General features: G+C 53.9%; 1 protein-coding gene across 8 annotated transcripts in view; it reads left to right on the top strand.

Moving 5' to 3' along the window:
* The window catches only part of Dagla (diacylglycerol lipase, alpha), a 56,705-nt gene extending 33,848 nt beyond the window's left edge, over positions 1 to 22,857 (top strand). For 3 of the 8 annotated variants that reach the window (XM_017589261.3, XM_039079772.2, XM_039079770.2), the window contains 16 exons: positions 387 to 525; positions 3,866 to 3,953; positions 5,714 to 5,848; positions 6,375 to 6,452; positions 8,129 to 8,253; positions 11,224 to 11,377; positions 11,841 to 11,924; positions 12,021 to 12,098; positions 12,685 to 12,765; positions 13,489 to 13,631; positions 13,932 to 14,000; positions 14,281 to 14,353; positions 15,666 to 15,865; positions 16,926 to 17,055; positions 17,532 to 17,719; positions 19,557 to 22,857. In XM_017589261.3, coding sequence (XP_017444750.1) covers positions 387 to 525; positions 3,866 to 3,953; positions 5,714 to 5,848; positions 6,375 to 6,452; positions 8,129 to 8,253; positions 11,224 to 11,377; positions 11,841 to 11,924; positions 12,021 to 12,098; positions 12,685 to 12,765; positions 13,489 to 13,631; positions 13,932 to 14,000; positions 14,281 to 14,353; positions 15,666 to 15,865; positions 16,926 to 17,055; positions 17,532 to 17,719; positions 19,557 to 20,517 — 2,726 coding nt within the window. In that variant the 3' untranslated portion in view covers positions 20,518 to 22,857. The other 5 variants (NM_001005886.2, XM_039079785.2, XM_063264449.1 and 2 more) reach the window with 5 other exon arrangements.
* Positions 22,858 to 24,618: the final 1,761 nt, after the last annotated feature.

Here is a 24,618-nt window from a genome sequence, read left to right as displayed (position 1 = left end):
CACCCCATCTGTCCCATCAGTGAAGCCAGCCCTGGGGTGGAGGAAATAGGACCCAGCTTGCAGAGAAAGGGGCTCAGGCACCACTCTAGGGAGACACCCAAGCGCAGTGCACCCTTCACCCAGTGCTCTGCCCTCTCACTTGGGGTCCTCACCAGGTGAACAGCCGCAGACATAGAACTGTCCAGGCAGCACTCGGCTGCTCATCACCTTCTCAAAAGTCTGCTCTGTGCCATGCGTGGGCCTTGAAGACCACAGCCTTCCGAGCCTTGCTTTTGAGCCTAAGAAACAGCTGGGGACATAGTGGCCACAGTGTCCTTTGTTCATTGCTCATGACCCAGGAAGGTGGACCCAAAACCAGTTCTTTCTTCTCATTGCTGCCGCCACAGGGATGGTCGTCTGCAACTGGGTGGTCATCCTCAGCGTCTGCATCACTGTCCTCTGTGTCTTTGACCCCACTGGCCGCACCTTCGTCAAGCTGAGAGCCACCAAGAGGAGGCAGCGCAACCTGCGGACTTACAACCTGCGGTTAGTCGAGTGGGTGGGTGGGCGGTGCCCTAGTGAGCTTTGCAGACCGGTGGGCAGAGGAGGGTCCTCTTCCCTCCAAATCGCACGCTAACCTCACTGAGCCACTGCTCTTTGTGAAGGCCTCACAGTCTCACTGCCTCTTCTGTTCTTGAAAAGGTAAGAATAGGCTGGGTGTGGTGGCAATGCCTTTCATCCCAGCACTCACTAGTAGTGAGGCAGACGCATTCAGACCAGTTCAGGACCATCCTAGTCTACATGGTAAGTTCGAGGCCAGCCAGAGCTACACAGTGAGATTCTGACTTTTTTTAAAATTTTAGATGTCTAAGAAAGTACATTGGTGTGTATAAACCACAATGGTGTATAGATACATAATAACAATTAATAAAAAGAGCAAGGAGAAAGAACGGGCACAAGGAGAGGTGTATGGGAAGGCTTGAAGAGAGAAAAGAGAAAAGAAAAATGATGTAATTATATTATGTTCTCAAGAATAAAAGAAATAATCAAAAACAAAAGCCTGCCTGTGACAGTATTGCCGGTAAAGGAGATAAAATTCATTCGCCAATGTTAAAAGTGAGAGTTGTATCTTTTTCTTTATTAGTTCTTATTCTTGTGGGCACAATGCAGACATAAAAATTAAAAAATAAAATCTGAAAAAAAGTAAGAATAGCAGTTGCTGGTGCAGGATGTCGTTGTGAGATTTAAGTGAGATAATACATACCAAGTTGTTAACACTGGGCAAGACTGAGTTAATGGAAAGCCACTTGGTGGCGGCGGCGGCCTCTGGACACATACTCAGTTATGGTAACAGCAGCAGACACAAGCATTGTTCAGGGTGAGTCACAACCCAGGTCCTGCCTGTAATGGGGGTGGAGAACCAAGGTCCAGAGTTCAAGTGGTTGCCTGGTTACGTGGTGAAGCTGGGAACCAGCTCCCAGACTCACTTCGGAGCCTTTACCTAAGAGTTAGGTGAGGCTGCCTCCAGGTCTCAGAGGTTGTAAGAAGTTAATCAAGGAAGACTTCCTGGAGGAGACTTCACCTGGTGTTTAAAACAAGTGGTGGTGGCAGAGAAAGTGAGATGAGGGCATCCAACGTGACCATAGTGACTTCCTTACTGAAAGCAAGGGACGCTCCCAGGATGAGTCACCATAGCCCCCACAATCGGACTTCTCCTGGAAGGCAGGCCCCATGCTCAGCCCTTTGTGATTAATCAGTCCTTTTGCTATCCTAGTGCAGCTGTGAGACCCCCTTCTAGGGAGTCACTGCCCCAAGCCGCAGTGGTGGGGTGTGGAGTGGCATCCATCTCCAGCCCAGGGGAGCAGGCTGCCAAGACCCCTGCCCAGCAGGCCTGACCCCACCCCAACTCATGCCTCAGACCTTCCATGTCAGCCACCAACTTGTCACCGCCTCCAGCACCACACCCATGCCTGGTCTGGCCACATCCCAGCCTGAAATGTCAGGCCTCGGAGCCAGGGCTTCACGGCCCGTTTCCCTCAGTGCAGCTGGCCACCGCTCCTGTCCCACTTTGCCTGCTCTGAGCACATGCTGCACCCGACCTGTTTCTGGGTTCCTGGGCTCTGGAGAAAACCTCCTTCCCTCCCTGACTCTGGGAGTTTGCCTCTGGGGCTCCAGGGATAGGAGCTTGTACAGCAGGGGCTGGCGCTCACTGCCATTTTAATTAGGAAGCTCCCTGTGGTTTCCAGGCCCTGTCGGAGGCCATAGCTTACAGGCCCTTGACCTGTTGTGGTTTCTCCAGGTCTCCTGCAAGGCTGGAGAGCACAGCCAGGCTGACTACCTGCCTGACTGTCCTCCACTGGCTTTAAAACTAACATTCTTTCTTACAGGGACATTTTTCAAGCTATCAGCTCCCAAGGGCAGGGACGTGCACACCCCGGTTGCCACATGGTTGTTATTTTGGTTTCTGGAAGCCGGGAGTGTGTCTAAGTTTTGGCCCTTTCTCTTCCCAGTGAAGTCTGGTGGGGATCGGGGGAGGGTGCTATTCCCGGCTCTTTCCCAGGAGCCTTGACCTTGGGTTTTTGTAGAAGGAATGTCTGCCCCCTTCTACATAGTGAGTCAGGGCTGTTGGGGTCCATGAACTTCCTGTCCAGACTTGGTATGTGTCTCCCTGGCGTGACCAGTAGCCTGAAGGGTGGTTGCACTTGACCAACCTGTCAGCCTCTCACACAACCCTATGATCAACTGCCCCCTGGCGTTCACTCTAGGTTCTCAGTGGCGTGAGCATTTCCATCTGGCTAGAGGCTGGGGAGGAAATTTCTCATTCTGCATTTGAAAGCCCTGTTGGATCAGAAAGCACAATGTTTGTGATGCCTCGGGAACCGAGCTTCTCTCCCTCTTCATCAGCCCCTGAGTGGCAGGCATTGGTGTAGGACGCAAGGCTGTTCCATTTTCTAGGAACTGCAGGTCTCCAGGACAGCTGGTCTCTTACATCATCCCTAGCCCCTCCCGGTGCCTCCTTTTTGGTCAGCTGCCTATGTAACCAGGGTTAAAGGAATGGAAAGTAGTTCTTGGCTGCACCTAAGAGCCAAGAGGCACATCGAGAGCCAGTCTGTCACTCCTGATGACTGTTAAGTGACTTGGATGCATCTGAGTGCCACCTTGCCTTTGCCCTGACTCGGTGACAGGCTCTTAAGGGGACAGAACATGGCTCAAAACCCAGTCATGGCCTCTTCTGGCTTTGTTTTGGAATTCACAGTGTTTAGTGTTAGAACTATTCTCTCTCTCTCTCTCTCTCTCTCTCTCTCTCTCTCTCTCTCTCTTGAAATACAGTTTCTCTGTATAGCCCTAACTTGACTTTTCTGGAATTTGCTCTGTAGACCAGACTAGTCTTGAATTCATAGAGATCCATCCACCTGCCTCTCCCTCCCAAGTGCTAGGCTTAAAGAAATGAGCCAAGACCAGTGCTACCAGAGATATTCTGTTATCTTTGTGGTCAAAATGTACCAGCTTCCTAGGCGCCCAGGCTGGAGATGCCTTCGTGGCAAAGTAGCTTGTTGTTCTCTCTGCTCACTGACTCCCCAGGTGACCTGAGGAGGGAGAACAGGAGGGACAGGGGGCAACCATGCAGGCAGTGTACCTGCCCAACCCAGACAGCAGCTGGGGAGTGTGAGGGCCTCAACAGCTCCTCATGTTGGCTAGCAAGAGCGTCCAAGAAATACACTGGCAGGCTGACCGCTGGGTCACTGGTCACACAGCTGTAGCTAGCCTGCTGCTTATCCTCCCCAAGTGTATCCTGGGAACAAGCCATCCTGTTTCTATAACATCTGGCCAGCTCCTCTAATCCAGACCCCGTGACCTGACACGTGTCAACTGTCTACCTTCACAGGCATCGGTTAGAGGAGGGTCAGGCCACCAGCTGGTCCCGCCGTCTAAAAGTGTTCCTCTGTTGCACCCGGACAAAGGATTCCCAGTCAGTAAGTACCCACAGTTGCTTGCCTCAAGTCCTCTCTCCGCTGTGCAAGTGCCTTTTACTCCTCTGGTAATGCCGAGTGGGTGGGGCATTGTGAGCAGAGTGACTGCCTGCTTGTGGGATAGTCTACCCTTTCACTGAGGTATAGCCCCACCCCGCAAAGCCATTCACCTGTTTCACTGTGGAAACAGAAAGGGTTTGATGTCTGATTTGGTACCCTTGGAACATGGTTTAGTTTACAAGAAAAATACCATGTGGTCAGCAGTGGATGGATCTGGAAGGTCTGGGGTGCTGTTGAGTGCTTAGCCTGAGGCTGGGTGCTACACACGTCTGAAGTCTGGGGTGTGTGTTGAAGAGCAAGCTCTGCAGAAGCTGTCTCTGAGCAGGAAGGGAGATAGGACCCCTCCATGCAGGGTAGGCAGGTTAGAAGTCATCCAGCCCCACCCCTCATTCTGCAGATCAGTCAGCTGAGACCCAGAAAGATGCAACAATTTGCTCAGTATCCCACAGCTAGGTAGTAGCAGAGCTTGAGAAGTCAGAAGACTACTCCTTCCTGGGGAAGACAGCAAAGTACCCTCCTCAGACTCTGGGGAAGCCTGGAGTGGCCCCTCCCTAACAGCACCCCCCAGGGGCCTTAGAGTGAGTACCTAAGAAAGGAAGCCTCAGTGTTCCTAGACAGGTGGTGAGTACCTCGTGGGGCTGTCTAGGGATACCTGCGAGATCCTGGTCCAGGTGTGGCTGCGGGTGTGCCTTGTAGAGGGCAGAGAATGGAGCCCTGGAGGTGGAAACCAGGCTTGCCTGGGCCTGTGGTAGGCATACTCTTCTCCCCAGGTCAGGGCTGTTGTGAGATCACGTGAACCCGGAGCATGGCCCTGTTAGACAGCACAGGGTAGATCCCAGGGGAGTGATTTTTCCCCAGCTTGCATGTTGTTGCCAAAGAATTACACCGGAGAACTTTACATAAATGCCTGTACAAACCCGCACCCTGAGCTGGGCTGGGCGGCTGAGCAGTACTCGGCTCCATGTGGCCCTTAGAGGTTTGAGCTGATAGCCATTGGTGTTTTTAACTCCTGACTTGCCAGGCACTCAAGGATGAGACCCAGTGGGACAGATTCAGTCGCCATGAGTTGTTCTCACTCTTCCCTCTCCTGATAGGTTCAAGGCAACAAAAGGCAGCGGGAACCCAGGACCTCAACTAGCAGGGCTTGTCTGCCTCTGTCCGTTCCTTTCCACCCAAGGCCCAGGGCCACCGGAAGCCAGAGAGGCCACTGACTATGACATTATACCTCTCAAGCATTCCAAGGGCCACTGAGCTGAGGCTGCTGAGAAGCAGGGGAGGCTTGAGGTTTGGGAGATTCAGCAGGACTTCCAGAATCACAGGGGCAAGGCAGTGGTAGCCAGATGGTTTGTGTGGCTTCTCTTCTAGAGAAGAGCAGCCTGGGCCTTGACCCTGGGTATCTAGAGAGAGAAGAGGTAAAGGCATTGGTTGGCACCTGTGAGCAAAGGGTAGCATGGTCCTTTCAGGACCCCGGTGGAGAGAAGTGGCCTGGAAGGTGGAGGAAGGGTCAGCAGCTAAGATGGTAAGGACACAGAACCCACAGGGTGTCCAGATTCCTGCCGTCCGGAGGTACCGCACGCCTGAGGGTAAAGTGGCCCAGGATTGTGGAGGTTTCTGGTAAATTTGCCCTGGGTGTTCACTCATGGTCTCTCCTTTCTCCTGCTGCCCTGCCACCGCCTCCCGCCTTCCTGGGCCTTGCTTGACAGGATGCCTATTCAGAAATTGCCTACCTCTTTGCTGAATTTTTCCGTGACCTCGACATAGTGCCCTCCGACATCATTGCTGGCCTGGTGCTGCTTAGGCAGCGGCAGCGAGCCAAGCGCAATGCGGTGCTGGATGAGGTAAGCACCCACCAGCTCTCCTATGGGCCCCTGCTGCAGATCCTGGGGCATCCTCTCCCCATGGCCCCCTGGGCCACTGTTACTGCTCATCACCATCCACTGTCCTAGCTGAACCCTTCTGCCAGCGATTGCACTGCCTCCTGATAAGGAGAGTTGTCTGGACCGCATGTGGCTGCTTCCGTGGCTAGCCTCCGAGGATGTTCTGTTCACTGGGGCTCGATGACCAGTGCTAGCTCCATTGCTTCAGCCTCTGTCTGAAATTTGCCCTGGCCCCCTGGCCCCACCAACACACTAGCTCTGGTCTCTGTGCACAAAATCCCTTCCCTCTGGTGGCTCAGGACCATCCCTTGGGGTTTGAAGGTCTGGGTAGAATGGAGAAAACTAGAAATGCAGGGAAATGTCATTTTGGAAAACTGCTGGATATTAGAAGAGCTGCAAGCCACGTGGTTCCTTCAGACTCTGGAACTGAGCTCCCTCCTCAGCTTTACATCTGACCTCTGTCCATCTTACCGCGCCTGTTTTCCAGGCAAACAATGACATCTTGGCTTTCCTGTCTGGGATGCCAGTGACCAGAAACACCAAGTACCTCGACCTCAAGAACTCGGTAAGTGGGGCCTCTTCCTTTTTCCAGTGCCTCTCTGTACCTCCCCACAACGACATGGCATGAGGCAACCCCCACCACTCTTGCTCAACTGTCCAGGTCCTCCAGACCTCTCACATACATCATGCTGTTTCAAGCAGGACCCTGAATCTCTTAGCCAAGCCCCAAGACATTTGACCCCTGCTTCTGGAGATTACACAGTGCTTTACAGGGATGAGCTGGGGCGTTATTGCTGCTGCTGCCCTCATAATAGGCAGCGGGTGGGCTGTTGCCACCTGAAAGCCTTTTCAGCAATAGGAACTTTCCTCAAGTACCGTTAGTAGAAAGCCCATGTGTATAGGCAACGTGGGTCCCAGGGTATGAAGGAAGGCACAGCCCAGGCTGGTGCGGCCAACCTGGTGCGAGGAACCACATTGGGTATCAGGAAGTCAGCCTGGCCCTGGAGAGGCAAACTAATTTACAAGCATCCCTGCTCAATTGCCTCTCCCTGCTACCTGGAGGAAACCTGTCATCCTCAAAGCCTTCAGGACAGAAATACAACGAATGCCCTAGGCATATCTTGCACCCAGAGCTGCAGTAGGAGGAACTGACCATCCTAAGTCCAGGCCAGCAAGGTGCTAGAAGCTTGGTGCCAAGGAAGACAGGGCTGGAAAAGTTTTGGCCCTTGGGGATCTGTCTCCTTAAAGCAGACATCACTGCATTTTACCAGCTACATACATATACAGTCCAGGCCCCTAGCCAGCTGTCCGCCACTCACTCGGGCCTGGCCTGGCTGGCTCTTTGCACCCCCTGGGGGGAGGTGCAAAGTCTGCACCTGCCACCTGGCAGAGGCTACCAGCACCCCGCCTCCCTGTCCTGTCACCCAGGGTAATTGCCTCTGCAGCTACTGGCTCCTTCCTGAGTTCCTGAAGAGCAGGCAGAGGGTGCTGATTGAGGCCTACCTGTTTCACTTCACAAGATGACTAATCACCCTCCTTAACTTTTACAAGGTGACTAATTCCTTCTAAGTGCTGCAGTCCTGGTGCCCAGGGGCTGGGGACTGACTGACAGGCTTTGCTGGGACACTGCCATCCCAGCCTCTGGACAGCTCGTAGCACTGATACCAACCATCAAGGGCAGCTGATGGGCGGCAGACTCCTGGGTTTCCAACTGGCATCCTTTTCTAACATGATTGCAATCTCAGGGAGACAGCCCCCCCTCAGCCTCAGGAACCTGGGACTCTGAGTCCAACCTGAGAGGACTAATGGGCCAGAGACATTTGGTGACCGGTTTCCATGCCCAGTGTGGCTCATCTGGTTGCCCACAGACACTCCCAGCTTCAGGCCCTAAGGTTGCACAAGGCTAAGTTCCCAAGGCCTGATTGCTGAGGTGGGGGTGGGGTGGGGGCAGACTGCCACTTACACCCCATGTCCCTTCCTTCCTGGGTAAACAAGGGTTTTCTGTCCCCAAATCATAAATTCTGGGACAAGTGATAGGATAGATCTCATGAGCGTGCTGGCCTGGGTATAGGGAGATAATTGGGCAAACATAATTAGTGTCTGGAGGGACTGCTCCTCTTTGGGGCCCCGCAGCTGTTCCCACTGGAGCAGGTAGGCAGACTCTCACCTCAGGAACTGGTGGTGGCTGAGGTAGCAGGCAGGAAGGGCAGAAGTCACCACCCTCTGCATCCTGTCTTCCAGCACGAGATGCTACGCTACAAAGAAGTCTGCTACTACATGCTCTTTGCCCTCGCTGCCTATGGCTGGCCCATGTACCTGATGAGGAAGCCCACCTGTGGCCTCTGCCAGCTGGCTCGGTCCTGCTCGTGAGTACTCAGCCAGTCCCAGCCACACTTCACAGGCTGGAGGGAGAGTGCAAGGATGAACTGGTACCCCTTCCCCTGGAGCTTTGAAACTGCTGATCCGCCCCTACCTCCTGTGTCCTCCTCTCTTCCATACTGTCACTGGGCCACTGGCTTCCTCCCTGGACTGGAATTATACAGGCAGACTTTCAGTTGCTGCCTTGGGCAAGTCAGCGCACTTCCATGAGGCTCACTTTATACATTTGTGGAATGGGATGCTAATACGTCTGTTCTTGAGATCCAATACTGCAGTGTCTGCACTGCTAGTTTTCTTTTCTTTGGGCCCTCCTCTGCCCCCTTCTGCCTACATTTCCCTTTTCTTGGCTGCTCTGCTGTGTGCTGCCTGTTTGGAGGAATGAACTTTCTTGGGAAGTAAGCCCGTTCCGTGGAGGTGTCTAGAAATGCACCAAGAAGGCACTTTGGTACAAAGTTTTGAGCAGAGGGAAAAGCCCAGACCAGATCTGACCTGTTAACTGGCTCTGCCCTCAGCCCTGCCCTTGTGGAAGAGGGGTGGGGCTCTGTGCTTTTAAGTGGGCCAGAGAAGGGCTCTGGAAGGACCCTGTCCTTCTATGGTGTCTCCATCCTCAGTCCATGACAGGAAGAAGCAGGACAGTTCCCTGGGCTCCTGTTCCAGAAAAGCCAACCTAGTGGGGAGTGCCTCTGTCCTCCATGCCTCCTCCCAGAGGTGACAGCATCCTTGCCACTCCATAGTGCCTCCACTTTGAAAAAGCTGGTGGCTTTTGGGACCTTGTTCTCACTATCCCCAGCTGATCAGAGAGGAAGGACCAGGTCACTGTGTGCTCCTCCCATCTCTGCTAAAGTCCATGTTTGTCACTTCCCCTGCATTCCTGGGACACTGAGTCTAGATGGAGAGATTCTCAAGATGAGCTCTGGGCTAGGAGCCTCTAGGTCAACCTGTTTCCCCGATTCTAGCAGGTGCTATCAGCCCACAGGACAGTGGGATCACAGAGCCATTGGCACTGGAGCTCTGAGTTTTGGATCAGTGGGAATATAAGCACCTGCCTGAGCCTATACTGCAATGGCAGAGGACAGAGTCCTCAGCTTTGGTGGGGCACAATCAGGTCTGGGACTGTTGGAAGAACGAACCTAGGGTTGGGTGGAGACAAAACCACAAAGTATGGGGATAATTGGAGACAGAGATGGCTGGGCACCGTTCTTAGCATCTGCTATCTGCCTGCTTCTTGTCACTTCCATGGACTCTCAGATCCTGAACTTTGGTTGTCTGCCACAGTGGATGATACACCACCACTTTGTAAGGGCCTATTTTGTGTGGATAGTAGAGCAGGACGAGGGACATGGCCTAGGGAATGGGCTGAGGTCTAGTAGCTTTGGGAAGAAGCAGTCAGTGCTGACTCTGACAGGAGGAAGCCAAGGCTTATTTGGACCATGGTTACCGAAATAGAACATGACGTAGCAGGAAAGATTTGAACCCAAGTCCTGTCGCTCCTCTACCTCATTTGAGCCTTCTGCTCAGCTGAGGGAAGAGGGGAACTTCCTGAAGACTTGAAGGTAGGACCTTGAGATGGTGACTTCCCCAGGCACAGCTCTGGGGTGTATCCTGGGTGTTGTATTTTATGTATGGGGTAGTCCTGGACCCAAAGCTCAGGCAAGCTCAAGTCTTGGCTTCACTCTGGAGTTTCTCTGTGACGCCTCTCCCTGTTAGGAAGTCACTGTCCCACAGGTACTGCTCTGAGAAGACAAACTTCACACTGAATGTCAATTCAAGACAGCTGGCAGCTGGGTCAGACTTGCCCCTAACTCCTGGTACCCAAACTGTTGGGTGCTGGCTCCCTCTGGTGGCCTGAGAAGCAGATGCATTTTTCTCCAACCCATCCCTGCCTCCAACCCCAGTGGAGTGAGCAGTTCAGCCCTGGCTCGTCTACCCTGGGGAGCCTCCTGTATGCCTGGCAGGCTAGGTGATTGGGGAAGCATCTGTGACTAGCACAGAGAAGACCCTGCCCTGTGTAGCACCTGACATGGCAGTACACAGATGAGGGACTCTGGGGGCAGATTGGCAGAGCACATGAATGTCATGGATGGGCATAGCTGAGTGCTAGACCAGGAGGCAGGTCAGGACTGGCCCTGTCAGAGAGGTACCTAGAGTAGGTAGGGTCACATTTGGATGGAGACTAAAGAGTATGGTGGGGGGTGTTATGTGCATAGAATCTGGTGAGGGAGGGAATTCAGGGAGAGGAAGGAAAGGTAAGAGTGGTGTAGATGAGGGGTGTGTGTGGAGTCAGATGAGGCCAAATGGGGCAGAGCCTGGCAAAGACTCAGACCTTTGTGATGAAAAGCGGAGGAAACATGGCCGTGGCTCAATGTGACTTCAAAGGGTCCCTCCCTGTGCTGAGTTGCTAGTGTGGGGACAAGGGAGAGGTCAGTCTGCAGACAGAGAGGATGGGGAAGGACAGTGGGCAGATTTGGTTTTAAATGTGAAGACAAAGCGGACTGATAGGGGGTGACTGGGAGGAGCTATGATAGTCAGGGAGCAGGCTGGGGTTCTAGGAGACCAGCTAAAGGGAGGTGCCGTATAGGAATCCGTAAGGCACCTTTGGAGGTCTGCAGTGGGTCTACTGATGTCCTAGGTAAACTTATGGAAAACACATGAAGTGGGCTGCTAGAGGGGAGGGAGGTCCAGGCTAGACCCAGGACCTTGGAAATCAAGGGCAAGCGTGGGAAGAAAGAAGAGCAGTGAGGTCTGCAGCCAAGAGGGGAGGATTCATGGTCCAGGTTGCAGCACCACGTGTTAAGGAGACTGTGATGAACTGGTTCATGGTTTGACCACTCAAAGGTCACCAGGGCTTTGCAAGGGTGATTCACGACGACAGACATGGGGGCCACTTCCAGAGAGGATGGAAAGGAAAAAAGTCACCCCAACTGGCCTGCCCTGAGTTTTCTGCCACCCCATTCCAGGTGTTGTCTCTGCCCTGCACGCCCCCGATTCGCCCCTGGGGTCACCATTGAGGAAGACAACTGTTGTGGCTGCAATGCAATTGCCATCCGCCGTCACTTCCTGGATGAGAACATGACTGCTGTAGACATCGTCTATACCTCCTGTCATGATGCGGTGAGGGGCCAGGCTGGGGTCAGAGGCCTTCTGGAGGCCACTGGGGATCCAGACCACCAAAGACACTCCTCAGGCCAGTGGAGCTAGCTAGGGTTTCCAAATCATCTCCAGCAGATAGTCCAGGGATCGTCTCCTCCATTTTGTTGCCTGAGATCCACACTGCCTCAGACTAAATGGAGAAATGGATGCCAATCCCAATCTCATTCAGTATTAGGGTCTCTAGGCCCAGCCTTAGGGGACTGGAAGAGACAAGAGGCGCTGGGAAGAGGCAGTGAGCCACCTGGACTGAGCACAGGTCTGCCTGAGGCAGAGTGGAGTGGTGCCAGGTACCACAGAATCCTCAGTGATCTCCAGAAACCCTGGCTTTGGCAGGTGTTAGGGACCCTGTAGCCCATGGGGAGTTTTGTCACTATGGTCTGGCCTCATTCTGGGGTCACTTAGGCTCATGAGCTGATACTCCTAGGTCTATGAAACTCCCTTCTACGTAGCTGTGGACCATGACAAGAAGAAGGTGGTGATCAGTATCCGGGGAACACTGTCCCCCAAGGTAAGCTGCCCATGTGTCTACTCCACAGGCTCCAGTACTTGTGGCCCTTGCCTGTTCTCCTCAAACACCCTTTACCTGCCCTTTTCTTTCCCCAAGGATGCCCTGACTGACCTGACAGGAGATGCTGAGCGTCTCCCTGTGGAGGGACACCGAGGCACCTGGTTGGGCCACAAGGTATCAACCTCAACTTGAGATTCCCTCACCTTTGCCCCCACCCCTGACAGCACCTGCGGTTAGCAGGGGGATCTTCTGTTGTCAGAGTTCAGTCAGAAGGGTGTGGTTTAGTCTGCCTGCCCACTAAGGCCTGGGGAGCTCAGGAGCTGTCCCTAGAAGCATTTGGGCAGACAGCTGGGGAGATGTCACTCCTATTTCTATCAGGTAGACATCCCTCCAAACCTCCATTTTCTCATTTGGAAAATGCAATTGAAAATGGAGCCAAGGGGGCTGGAGAGATGGCTCAGTGGTTAAGAGCACTGACTGCTCTTCCAGAGGTTCTGAGTTCAATTCCCAGCAACCACATGGTGGCTCACAACCACCTGTAATGGGATCTGATGCCCTCTTCTAGTGTGTCTGAAGACAGCTACAGTGTTGTATAAAAAAATAAATAAATACATCTTGAAAGAAAATGGAGCCAAGGAAATACCCAAGGAATGGCCCTCACAGCCTATCCATTGAGGGATGGAAGGAGCACTGGCTGAGATCACTGGCTGTTCTGGTCCCCGAGGCTTCCCAACAGCCCCACTCTGTTCCTCCTACCCAGGGCATGGTACTCTCAGCTGAGTACATCAAGAAGAAGCTGGAGCAGGAGATGGTCCTGTCCCAGGCCTTTGGGCGAGACCTGGTGAGTTTTCTATGACATCTCTTCCTGGAGAGGAGGGTGAATGACGGCACCCCTTCCCCAAACACTATTGCTGCCCCTCCCTCCCACATTCTCCTTCTAGCTGGCTCCACCCTGCCCCATCCTACCTCCCAGGCCCCCTTTCTCAAAGTATCCTTTCTCCATACTCTGCACCCCAGTTACCAAATGTGTACTCTGCCAGCCTTGTGGTCAGGACCACTTGTCACAAGAAAGTTCACAGACTAGTGACAAAAACAGCTACAAGTAGGGAGAAGGTTGCACCTGATCCGGGTGGCAACCTGAGTCAGCCCAGCCTCTACACCATATATTGATAACTCCTGGGGGTGCTGCCAGCCCCCCATTCCCAGGTCTCATACTATAGCTAGTGGTTAGCTTGGAGGAATAAGGACAGACAAATTATTATAACCATAATCACCAGAGTGGTCAAAGAGTGAGGGCAATGCCTAAGACAGAGGGAGATGTTTCTGGAAAATCAGGGAGGGCTTCCTTGAGGAGGGAACTTACCTAAGCAAGGCTTTAGCAGATAAGTAGGAGTTTGTGAAAACAGTCTCACTAAGCCTTTGCTCTGTAAGGACCTAGCTTGACTCTCCCTCAGCCCTAGCATCCATGCTGGACAGCATGATCCCAAGACTGAGAAGACCTCTCATCCTCCCATTGTCAATTGGGAAATTGAGGCAGGGCTCTCAGGCATCTCTTGGTCCCCAGGGCCGTGGAACCAAACACTATGGCCTGATTGTGGTAGGCCACTCCTTGGGAGCAGGCACAGCCGCCATTCTCTCCTTCCTCCTGCGCCCTCAGTACCCGACCCTCAAGTGCTTCGCCTACTCCCCTCCAGGAGGCCTGCTGAGGTAAGCAGCTTGGGGCCTCAGAGCTGGCTGGAGCAACCAGGACCCTTGAGAGTCAAGGGCTGACTTGGGCTGGCCAGGACTGGGAACTGGTGGCATAGGGCAGCACTGCGATAGTAGGATGGTGCTTTTAACATCACCCCCCTCCCCAAGTCTTATGGTAAAACACAGGCAGAAAAGGCAGAAATTGCATCACAGCCTGGCACTACGTGCTCCTGGAAAACCGAGACCCAGTGCAGAGTCGGGCCGCTCCTACCAAGGCCCTGCTCTAGGCTGAGCCCCTCCCCTTGACTTCTCTTGTAGTGAGGATGCCATGGAGTACTCCAAAGAGTTTGTGACTGCTGTGGTTCTGGGCAAAGACCTTGTTCCCAGGTAAGTTCATCCTCTTGCTGCAGTCTCTTAGCAAGGCCTCACCTCACTCCTCAGCACTCACAGCCCTCAGCTCCCTCACCTTCTTCCTAAGGACTCTAGTGCCCCCTTCCCATTCTTGGTGCAGGCACCATACCTTCCTGAGTGGCCTCTCTGACCTGCACACTTCCTCTACATCATGACCCCAGGTGGACTTGTCATCTTTTCCCCGGGGCCCAGGTGCCCCCACTGCCCCTCTCCTCGTCCATGACTGGTCCTGGCTGATGCTCATCCCCTTCCACAGGATCGGCCTTTCCCAGCTCGAAGGTTTCCGCCGGCAGCTTCTGGATGTCCTGCAGCGAAGCACCAAGCCCAAAGTGAGCTCCCACTAGCTCCCTGACCACTGGGAAGTCCTGGCTGTCCCTCTTGTTGTTCCCCACTCATCAGGGACAAAGGGCAAGAGGCCACAGCTGTGCTATAGGTGATTCGTGCTATCAGACCCAAGCTCAACCCATCCAGTTCTTGCCATTGTGAGGAGACTGAGATGGTGACTGGTGTGGAAGGAGCTTTGCTCTAAGCTATGCTGGTGTCATAACTGAAATTCAGGTGCTTCTCCCACACGTAGCTGGTGTGAGAAGGGCAGTCCCTGAGGCATGGAGCTTTGAGCTGCAGAAAGACCTGTTGAGGTTGCCCAGACCTGTGGAAGTCTGCTGCCCCATGCAGAGGGTTTGGCTTAGTTTGTTCTGCTATTCTGCTGGCGCTAGGAGAGAGCCAGTCTGTTCTAACATGCAGCAGGTCTTGGAGAATCCCGAGGAGCCCTTTCTATGCAGAGACCTTCACTGCCAGGCAGGTGGGGTCGGGTGGGACAAAGTTTTTTTTTTAAGATTTATTTTATGTATATGAGTACACTGTAGCTGTCTTCAGACACACCAGAAGAGGGCATCGAATCCTATTACAGATGGTTGTGAACCACCATGTGGTTGCTGGGAATTGAACTCAGGACCTTTGGAAGAGCAGTCAGTGCTCTTAACCACTGAGCCATCCCTCCAGCCCAGGGACAAAGTTTTATGGCCAAGCATCATGGAGTAGGCCAAACGTAGGAGGTCCTTTTCAATCAGTGGGTGCTGCTTGAGACATCTCCCCAACCCTAGGTGGGTCTTCACCCTCCTTCTGCTGCCCATATGCAGTCTTCATAGCCTTGGTGCCTGTGACCCTCTGGCAGAAAGGACCCTGGGGTCAACATAGCTTTATGAGACTGCCTCCCTGAAAACCTAGTCCTTAGAAACAGTGTTTGCTTCTCAGAGGGCCAGGCCCGGGCATATCACCTGAAGGTCCAGCTGGGTCATACTAAGCCTGCCTCACCTCTGCATTGCACAGTGACCTAGAACAGATCCCTCCCCTCACCAGGTGTGTATCCTACCCACTAGATGAGGGTTTGGCTAGTCTTCCAAGCCCTTGCCAGCTCTGAAATGCAACAAATCTGTGTCACCTGTTCTTGGCACCGTAGTGGCCACCTGCCCACAGTACACCTCAGCCACTACCTCTTCAGGTGGGCACATATCTTTAATGCTCCAGCTACTGCCCCCACCACCACCCCTCTCCTCTCACCTGTTGAGCCCTTCCTTGCAAGCACCCCTGCTTCTACCCAGAGCTGCTCAGCTCTGTCCCCATCTCCATGGTCCCATACAGTGGCGGATCATCGTGGGGGCCACCAAGTGTATCCCCAAGTCGGAGCTGCCTGAGGATCAGGTGGAAGTGACTGCCTTGGCCAGCACACGGCTCTGGACACACCCCAGTGATCTGACCATCGCCCTTTCAGCCAGCACCCCACTCTACCCACCTGGCCGTATCATCCATGTGGTCCATAACCACCCTGCTGAACAGTGCTGGTAGGTGCTGATGAAGGTCTGGGCCTAGGCTGCAGAAATCCTATTCTGAGAGCATCTGGGAGTAGATGACCTGTAGGTGTGGGTTCAGGGAAGGGGCTGCTGAGAGCTGGACTAGCCTCTGCTCAGTTAGCCACTCACAACTGGGGCAGAGATGGAGGCAACAGTGCAGGACACCCCCCCCAGAGAAATTCCCCCAGCTTCTAGCCATGGAAAGGGAACCAAACACTTGGTCCACATCCATCTCCAGGAGGAATGTAGGATTCTGTGTCTCCCCAAAGGAAGCAGCACTGTCTGCTCTGTACAGGGCCAGACCCAGGTATTCATCAGATTCAGAATCAGGGACCTGACCCAAAGGCAGCCAAGCCTGGCAGGTTCAGCTGGGTCAAACTGAGGTGTGTTCCACTTCTGACTTGCACCTACTGTCAGCCCTTCACCGGTGTCTCCCAAGGCTGCAGACATCCTATTCTGGGAGCATCTGGGACTAGATGACCTGTAGCAACCACCTGGCTCTGGGCCAGCTCATACCTCAGTGTCCCTGGGTTAATTGGCAGACACATGTGGCCAAGAAGGGAACCAAGGCAAGAACAAGAACAGTGTGCCAGTAGGTTGACCCCTCTGGCTTCATACTCTTAGAGTCTTGGGCCCTGGGCTCTCTTTCTCTCTCTCTCTCTCTTTTTTTTTTTTTTTCTTTTTTTCGGAGCTGGGGACCGAACCCAGGGCCTTGTGCTCGCTAGGCAAGCGTTCTACTGCTGAGCTAAATCCCCAACCCCTGGGCTCTCTTTCTTATCACAGACTGTCCCTCCTGACAGAAATCTGGGGAGCTGAGCTCTACCAGGGATAGCAGAGGTAGCCTAGACCAAGAGCAGATGGGAGACCTTATAGGGACTGCAGCTGAGGCTCCAGGTAGGCCTTTCACAGGCTGTGGGCAAAGTAGCCAGGCCTGGTAACACACACCTGCTGCCTAGAGTAAACAGGGGGCCTCCAAATCCAGCCTGTCGATCCCTAAGCAAGTGCACAGAGCTGAGCCTCCTGACCCCTTTCTTCCTTACCCATGTCCTAGCTGCTGTGAACAGGAAGAGCCCACATACTTTGCCATCTGGGGTGACAACAAAGCCTTTAATGAGGTGATCATCTCACCAGCCATGCTCCATGAGCACCTGCCCTACGTGGTCATGGAGGGGCTCAATAAGGTGAGTGCAGGCAGGGCCAGTGGGTGCCCTCAGATTGAGTCCTTGGATCCCTTCTGAAAGACAGGGGCCTCAGACTCAGATGCTAGCCAGCCCAACCACAGTTCCCAGTTGGCCCTGGTAGTAAGAAAGACCTGCAGTCTTTCCACACTCCACGTTACCCCACGATAGAAAGGAGGGAATTTAGAAGATTCCTAGGGGCCTATATCTAAGAAAGACTGAAATGAGAGGTTCTAAAGGCCAGCTGGCCATTACCAGATGTATAGTCAAGTGGGGACAGCATCTACCTTCATGGGTGCCTGAAGGATTGAAGAGGAAAGTGCTCCAACTTGGCTTCTCTAAAGACAACCATCCCATAGAAAGTGCCTGGCCTTCCATGAGGTAGCAAGGGGACCCACTGAACCATCAGACTGGTTTGGGAAGCCACAGGGCTGGGCTGGCCACCCCCTCTACCACCAGGCCCTGTATCCTGTTTGCAGGTGCTGGAGAATTACAACAAGGGAAAGACAGCGCTGCTCTCTGCTGCAAAGGTCATGGTGAGCCCCACTGAGGTAGACCTCACTCCTGAGCTCATCTTCCAGCAACAGCCGCTGCCCACGGGGCCACCTCTGCCCACTGGGCTGGCTCTGGAGCTGCCTGCCACAGAGCATCGCAACAGCAGTGTCAGGTGCGCCCTGCGTCCCCACTGCGCCCCAAGGGAGTTCAGGGTCTGCATAGCTGTGTATGCGTACATCCATGTGTTCTCTGTACCTCTTGGGCCCATGCCTATTCCCAAAACTGTGTCCATGTGCTCAGCGCAGAAGCCAATCTCTACTCAGGACCTCACTCTGCTGCTGCTGCCTCTCACCTTGCAATCAGTGGCTCAGAATTTCCCAAGTACGATAGGAGGTTTCAAAGCATACACAGACCTACGAATACCAGACCCAAACACCAATTTTCCCATTCCCACTTAGTCCAAACAGATATATACCCAGGCGTTTACACACTGTGCCTATATTTAGAGTTTATAACACGCTTTACTAGTAAGTACGCAAAATACTCCACATAGGACACACACTGAGGCAGGCAGAACACACTGGCTATGGGCACATGCAGACAGGTAGACGTGTAAACGCATTGGCTATTCCTGTGCCAGACCCACAGCACTCAGGTACATGTGGTCCAGCTGCACACAGGTACCAAGGCACACAATGTACTCACAGATGTGTACACACATTATCACAGGTTCTGGAGTGGAGGCTTCTCCAGGGGAAGGTTGTCCTGACTTGCTAGGACCCTGACTCCCAGGCCCTGCATCCAGCTGCTGAGAAGTAGGAGTTGGTGTCACTACTTGGTAGAGGACGCCCGCACATTTCTCGTGTTTCTGTGGTGGCTACATGTCTCCATGAAGAGCCCAGTGTCTGTCCCTGACATTGTTCATGAGGCAACCACCCATTTCCCAAATGCCCCTCCTTCCCAACAGATCAAGAAGCTCCAGAGTTTGCTGCCAGTGTCCAGCAGGGGACTGTGATGTAGGAGATGTAGGGCCTGCGGTGAGCAAGGGATGGACGAGGCACTGGAAGGTGCTGGCCTGACAGTTAGTGGCAGAATCTCTCCTCTCCCTCCCTGTTCTCTTTCTTTCCCTGTCTCTCTGTCCTTCCCTCTGTCTCCCATTCACTGTGGCCTCCTGACTGAGCCAGAGCATCCAATCTCTTGATGCCTAAATCTTCTGTTAATGCCATGATAGGTATGGATGTATAGGACCCAGAGTCCTCTAGAGATCTTAATGCTTTTGGTGGGGTTTTAAGCCTTTCAGAGACTCCGTATCTGTCCACCTAGCTTCTGCCTTTTGTTTTCTACCTTAGCTTATGAGTTGGTTTTATTTTATTATATTTTAGATTTATTTTTATTATTTATCTGTGTGCATGTGTCTATGTATCTGTGTGTGTGTGTGTGTGTGTGTGTGTGTGTGTGTATGTGCGCACGCACATGTGCATGCACACGCACACATTCATGGAGGCCAGAAAAGGGCATTGAATCCCCTGGCACTAGAGTTACTGGGGTTGTGAGCTGCCTGACGTGGATGGTAGAGTCTGAACTCATGTACCCAGGCCTGAGCAGGAAGCACTCATAACTCTGGGCCATATCTCCAACCCTTATTTTTGTGTATTTTTAAATTTCTTTTAATGTGTATGGTGTTTTGCCTGCATGTATGCCTGTGCTTCTTGTGCCTGGTACCCTTGGAAGTCAGAAGAGGGTGTTGGCTCTCCTGGAACTGGAGCTACAGATGGTCGTGAGCCACCATGTCAGAGCTGGCAATAGAGCTCAGGTCCTCTGGAAGAGCAACCAGAGCTTTTTACAGCAATGAGTCATCTCTCCAGACTCTGAGCTAGTTTTCAAATCAAGATTCCCTGCCCCAAACTATTCAGCAGTTCTGTCTTTGTCCCCTCTTCCTTCTAGCCTGGGAAGTAGGGAAGTCTCATCTGCGGTTTGATTCTTACCCTTCTTTTACGCTCGTTCTGTAGGAGCAAGTCTCAGTCTGAGATGAGTCTAGAGGGCTTCTCTGAAGGACGGCTGCTGTCCCCAGTGGCTGCTGCCTCAGCAGCCCGGCAAGACCCTGTAGAGCTGTTGCTGCTGTCCACCCAGGAACGACTGGCCGCGGAGCTGCAGTCCCGGCGGGCACCACTGGCCACTATGGAGAGCCTCTCAGACACTGAGTCACTGTACAGCTTTGACTCACGCCGTTCCTCAGGCTTCCGCAGCATCAGAGGCTCACCCAGCCTCCATGCAGTACTGGAGCGTGATGAGGGCCACCTGTTTTACATCGACCCAGCCATTCCAGAGGAGAACCCATCCCTCAGCTCCCGCACAGAGCTGCTGGCAGCTGACAGTCTGTCCAAGCACTCGCAGGACACCCAACCCCTGGAGGCAGCACTAGGCAGCGGGGGTGTGACTCCTGAGCGACCACCAAGTGCAGCCAATGACGAGGAGGAGGCAGCCGGTGGCAGTGAGGGTGGTGGGGTGGCCCCACGAGGAGAGCTGGCACTGCACAATGGGCGCCTGGGGGATTCGCCCAGCCCTCAGGTGCTAGAATTCGCTGAGTTCATTGACAGCCTCTTCAACCTGGACAGCAAGAGCAGCTCCTTCCAGGACCTGTACTGCATGATGGTGCCTGAGAGCCCCACTAGTGACTACACAGAGGGCCCCAAGTCCCCCAGCCAACAGGAAATCTTGCTTCGGGCTCAGTTTGAGCCCAATCTGGTACCCAAGCCCCCCAGGCTCTTTGCAGGATCTGCCGAACCCTCCTCTGGCATCTCACTCTCACCCTCCTTCCCACTCAGCTCCTCAGGGGAGCTCATGGACCTGACACCCACGGGCCTCAGCAGCCAGGAGTGTCTGGCCACAGACAAGATCCGGACTTCCACCCCCACAGGCCATGGGGCCAGCCCTACCAAGCAGGATGACCTGGTCATCTCAGCACGCTAGCACTTGGCAGTGGTCGTCAGCTCCTCCCCAACCAGAACTCAAGGCCCTGTGGGTACCTAATGGCTGCTCAGGGCCCAGTAGCTGTGGGGAGAGGCTCCCAGAGGCCAAATGGTCTCAGGCCCTGAAGCACTGCTGCTGAGCAGGGGGTCCACATCCCTACCTCAGCCTAGGACCCCCAGAACCAAGATGTCTGGGAAAAGCGGGGGTAGTTTCGGTAACAGGGAGGAGATTTCAGGTTGGATGGTCAGTCCTCAGCCCTCTCGGCCTGACTCCTCTGTGTGGGCAGCATGGTATCTCTGTTCTGGTATGGCACTAGGCAAGCTAGCTTCCTGTCACTGCTACTCTCCTGGAACCGTGGCAGAATGCAGCCCCCACCCCCACATGTCCTCACATGTAGTTCAAGTTGGCACCTTGCCCTGGCCACTCTCCCCCAGATCTGGTGCCTGCAGGCCAGCCCCCTGGGGTAATCCCCACCAAGGTGGTCCGCAGTGCTGGGTATGTTTACAGAATCTGCTGGGCTTGGCTCAGGTTGTATCCTGAGCTCATAAGCCCCAACTCCCAATCATGTGTTTAGTTATCCCCTCTGAGTGGGACCTGAGGACCAGAGGAGCCCTGAAGGGAGGTGGGGTCAGGGATGCCGCTTCTTTGCCTGGTGCCCCTTATCTTCATGGGTCCTGGCCACTGGGCCTGCCTGCCTACCTGCCACTTCCTGGCTTCCTGGCTCACCTTCTACTCCCAGGACTCTGACCATTCAAAGGGTGGTGGACACTCCTGTGACATCACCCCTGGCTGCAGAGTCAGGGCCCTGGGAGGAAAGAAGGCATCCAAAGCCCTGTCTCCTTGGTGTCCTGCCTGACCCCTTCTAACCCCCCACCATGCCTAGGCAGCTCTGGGCCCTGGGGTCTGAAACCAAACACGCCTCTGCCCACTTGCTCTCCTGGCTGCCTCACTCCTTTCTGGGTCTGGGCTCCAACTCCCCACTGTGTCCTGCCCATAAGAAGAGGGGCCAAGAGTAGGGTATTCTGGGACCTGGCTGGAAACCCCTGCCCACTGCCAAGGGGAGGGGTCCGGGACTCAGGGGCTGTCCCAGGTTAGCCTGAGGCCTTCATAGGTTTTCCTATGCTTTGGAGAAGCAGTTCAGGAGGTAGGAGCCCAGCCCTTTCCCCAGGCTGGGGGGAGGGGGAGGTTGTGCATGGTAGTGTCAGGTGTGTGTGTGCATGTGCATGAATGTGCACCACTCCTGAGGAAAGGGGCTGCAGAGGGCTGCCTGCCTCCTGCTCCTCCTAACCTGACAAGAATATAGCCTGTGAAGTGAAGACTTGGGACAAGCCAGTCACTGGGGTGTGCAGGCAAGCAACTGCCCACCCTTGTGCCCTTGTCTCCTTGGAAGCATGGTCCCTTCCACTCCAGCCCCACTCCCAACCTCTCTGAGCTGCCTAGGTTCCCCTGACCACCTCATGATCACTGGTATCCGGGCCTGAGTCCTGACTCTTAACCCCCACAGCTGGGGTGGCCTGGATAGCTATCCACCCTAACAGATGAGGCCAGAGACCTGGGAGCTGGGCCTCCCCTTACTCTGTGACTCCCCCATCCCCAACTGACTCCTGGTCACCCTGTCCCCTGCCAAGGCAGTGCCTCAGCCTAGCACAGAAATACAATTAAAAAAAAATCACTGGTTCTTAGAACTCAAATATTAGACAAAAATCTTAAATCAGAGGAATAACCCAGCAAGTACCCCAGCTGGCACAAGGAGAGTTGTGGGTCTGGCCTTTTAACTCTTTTTCTCTGTCAGGGTAGGTCTGGGGGGGTCCCTCTGGGGTGTGCCCCTATGCCCAGGACTGAGCCATCAGGGACATCCCCCCACCCCCAAGGCTGCAGCCATACTGTGTTACAGGCTTGGGGCTGGGGCAGGCTTGGACTCAGCCCTAGACACGAAGGGCCAGCCCACCCCTCCCTGTTCCCTCCCTGATGCACGTTCCCTTCACTCCATGCCACCTCTGGGGGGGTCTGAGCCACCCCCTTCATCCCAGTTCAGATTGATCCCCCACACTGTCCCCCAGACCCGCAGCACAAGCTCTCCCAGCCGTGTGCTGGCCTGTCCTCCCAGGGATCTGGGTGACTTCCATATGCAACTAGTAGTGAACAGCTAGCCCCCCATGCACCCTCTGCACTCCACGTGCCATTCTCCCACGACCTTTTTGTACCTAATGTATGAAAGATCCACACTAATATCGCTGTAAAGAGAAGAGACAAATTAATATAGCTTATTCTATGAATATATCTGTATATAAAGTTTTCTGTATATTGTATAGAGCTGTGTATAAACTGAATGTAGAAGCACGCCTCTGTCTCCTGTGGTCTCTCTCCCTCAGCTGGGGTGGAGGCAGCAGGGTAAGGGAGTGTGCACCTCTGCGACCATTCCTAGACAAGCCAAAGGGAAAACTTGAGGATCAGTCTTTCGTGTTCCCAAAGTTTTGTTAACATGTAAGTGCTAGGCCAGCAAGATGGCTTAGCAGGTAAGTCAAGGCACTCGTCATTAAGCTGGACCACCTGAGATCGATTCCCAGAAGTCACATGGTAGGTGAGAAGTGACTCCCAGGGAACTGTCCGCATGCTTGTCACATGCACCACCTCCCCGCAAATAAGTGCACAAACACAATACAAACTTAAAAACCAGACACAGGCGATATTCACTAAGTTAGGGAGGGCCCTGTGCTTTTCACTGGTGTCCTGCCATGTCAGTATCCAGGCCCAGGACAGCACTGAGTTCTATCAAGTGAGCAGAAGTCCCCACGTGTGTGAGAGCAGACACTCGTGGAGCCCTGCCCGTGTGAGATGTTTTGGGGAAGGGTTTGTGCCCTTGAAGCATGTAGTCCCTTTGCCCTACTAGACTCTGGGACTCAAAAGCAGGTAGCCTGCCCCAGATGCAATTGGACAGCAATTGGAATACCAGGCTCCATCATGTCCACCCACCCTCTGCCTCCCACCCCATGCTGTGAGCTAGGGCGGGAATGGGGATTCCAGGGAGGTAGCATGGAAGTGTGAAGCCACCAGCTCTATTAAGGATGTCTCTGGGGGACTATAAACATCTGGGCAGCCACAGAGACCTCTGCCCTGAGCACTGGGGCTGGGAAATGGCAGGAGAGGGTAGACAGGAAGTGCTGAGCATCCGGCAAGCCTCTGGCCCAGGATCTTCCGCACAGCAGGGGGCACTGTTTCTCCAACTAGTCCCACTCTGGCCTGCAGAGCCTGGTGTCGATGCCCAGCCAAGCCTTGCCGTGAGCTCCTTCCCACTCAGACTGCCCCAAGTCTAGTATCAGTCCACGTGATGAAGGGCTAGCACTCTTGACCTTGATGCCCCCGCCCCAAGCCCCAACCTCTGAATAGCAGAGGAAACAGCCCGCTCTGGATTATACCAGAGGTACAGACAGATGTAGGACCAAATCCAGAGATTTTTCCTCCTAGCCTGCTACCCTCACCTAATAGTGGTGTCCCCTCTTACTAGTCTGTAAATGGTCCTGGCCGTAATGGAGAAGCAGAGCAAATGACCAGAGAGATACTGTGGCTTGCCTAGAGTCACAGAGCTGATGAGTGTCTCCACAGATGACAAAATCTGGTACAAAAGCCTCCTTTAGGCTCCTTTAGCAGCCCAGCACCTCCCTGCTGTGCGGTAGGCCCACCTGTGCCTGGACCCCAACTTCATCATAGCGTCTAAGCCTCTTCCTTCACCTGAGTCTTTCGACACCAGAGGCCCTGGGTATGACTGTTGTTTTGGTCTGTGGCCTAGTGGAATAGGGGTGTTGGCAGGGCCTGAGTTCCCTGAGTTGGACCAGTTTCCTTGAGATTAAAAGGGCCCTGCATTCTGCCTGGTCTAACTAACCCCTGGGCTACGCTGGATTTTAAAGAAGTGTTTATTCATCATCCTGATAATGGCAGACCCTCCCCCCCTCAAGCCTCAGCCTCTGAGGAACTGACAAGATGAATACTGAGGCCACCAGCCCACCCTTAGACAGTAGACATTTAGGTGTGGAACTCAGGTGTGAAGTATGCAGGAAAGATCTTTGGGTAGCTGGGGTCTCAAAGGGATGCTATTTCTCTAGT

The sequence above is a fragment of the Rattus norvegicus genome, chromosome 1, assembly GCF_036323735.1.
Source record: "Rattus norvegicus strain BN/NHsdMcwi chromosome 1, GRCr8, whole genome shotgun sequence".
Taxonomy (NCBI): Eukaryota; Metazoa; Chordata; class Mammalia; order Rodentia; family Muridae; genus Rattus; species Rattus norvegicus.
The sequence above is the reverse complement of the archived record's forward strand: the minus strand, read 5'-3'. Positions and strand labels throughout refer to the sequence as shown.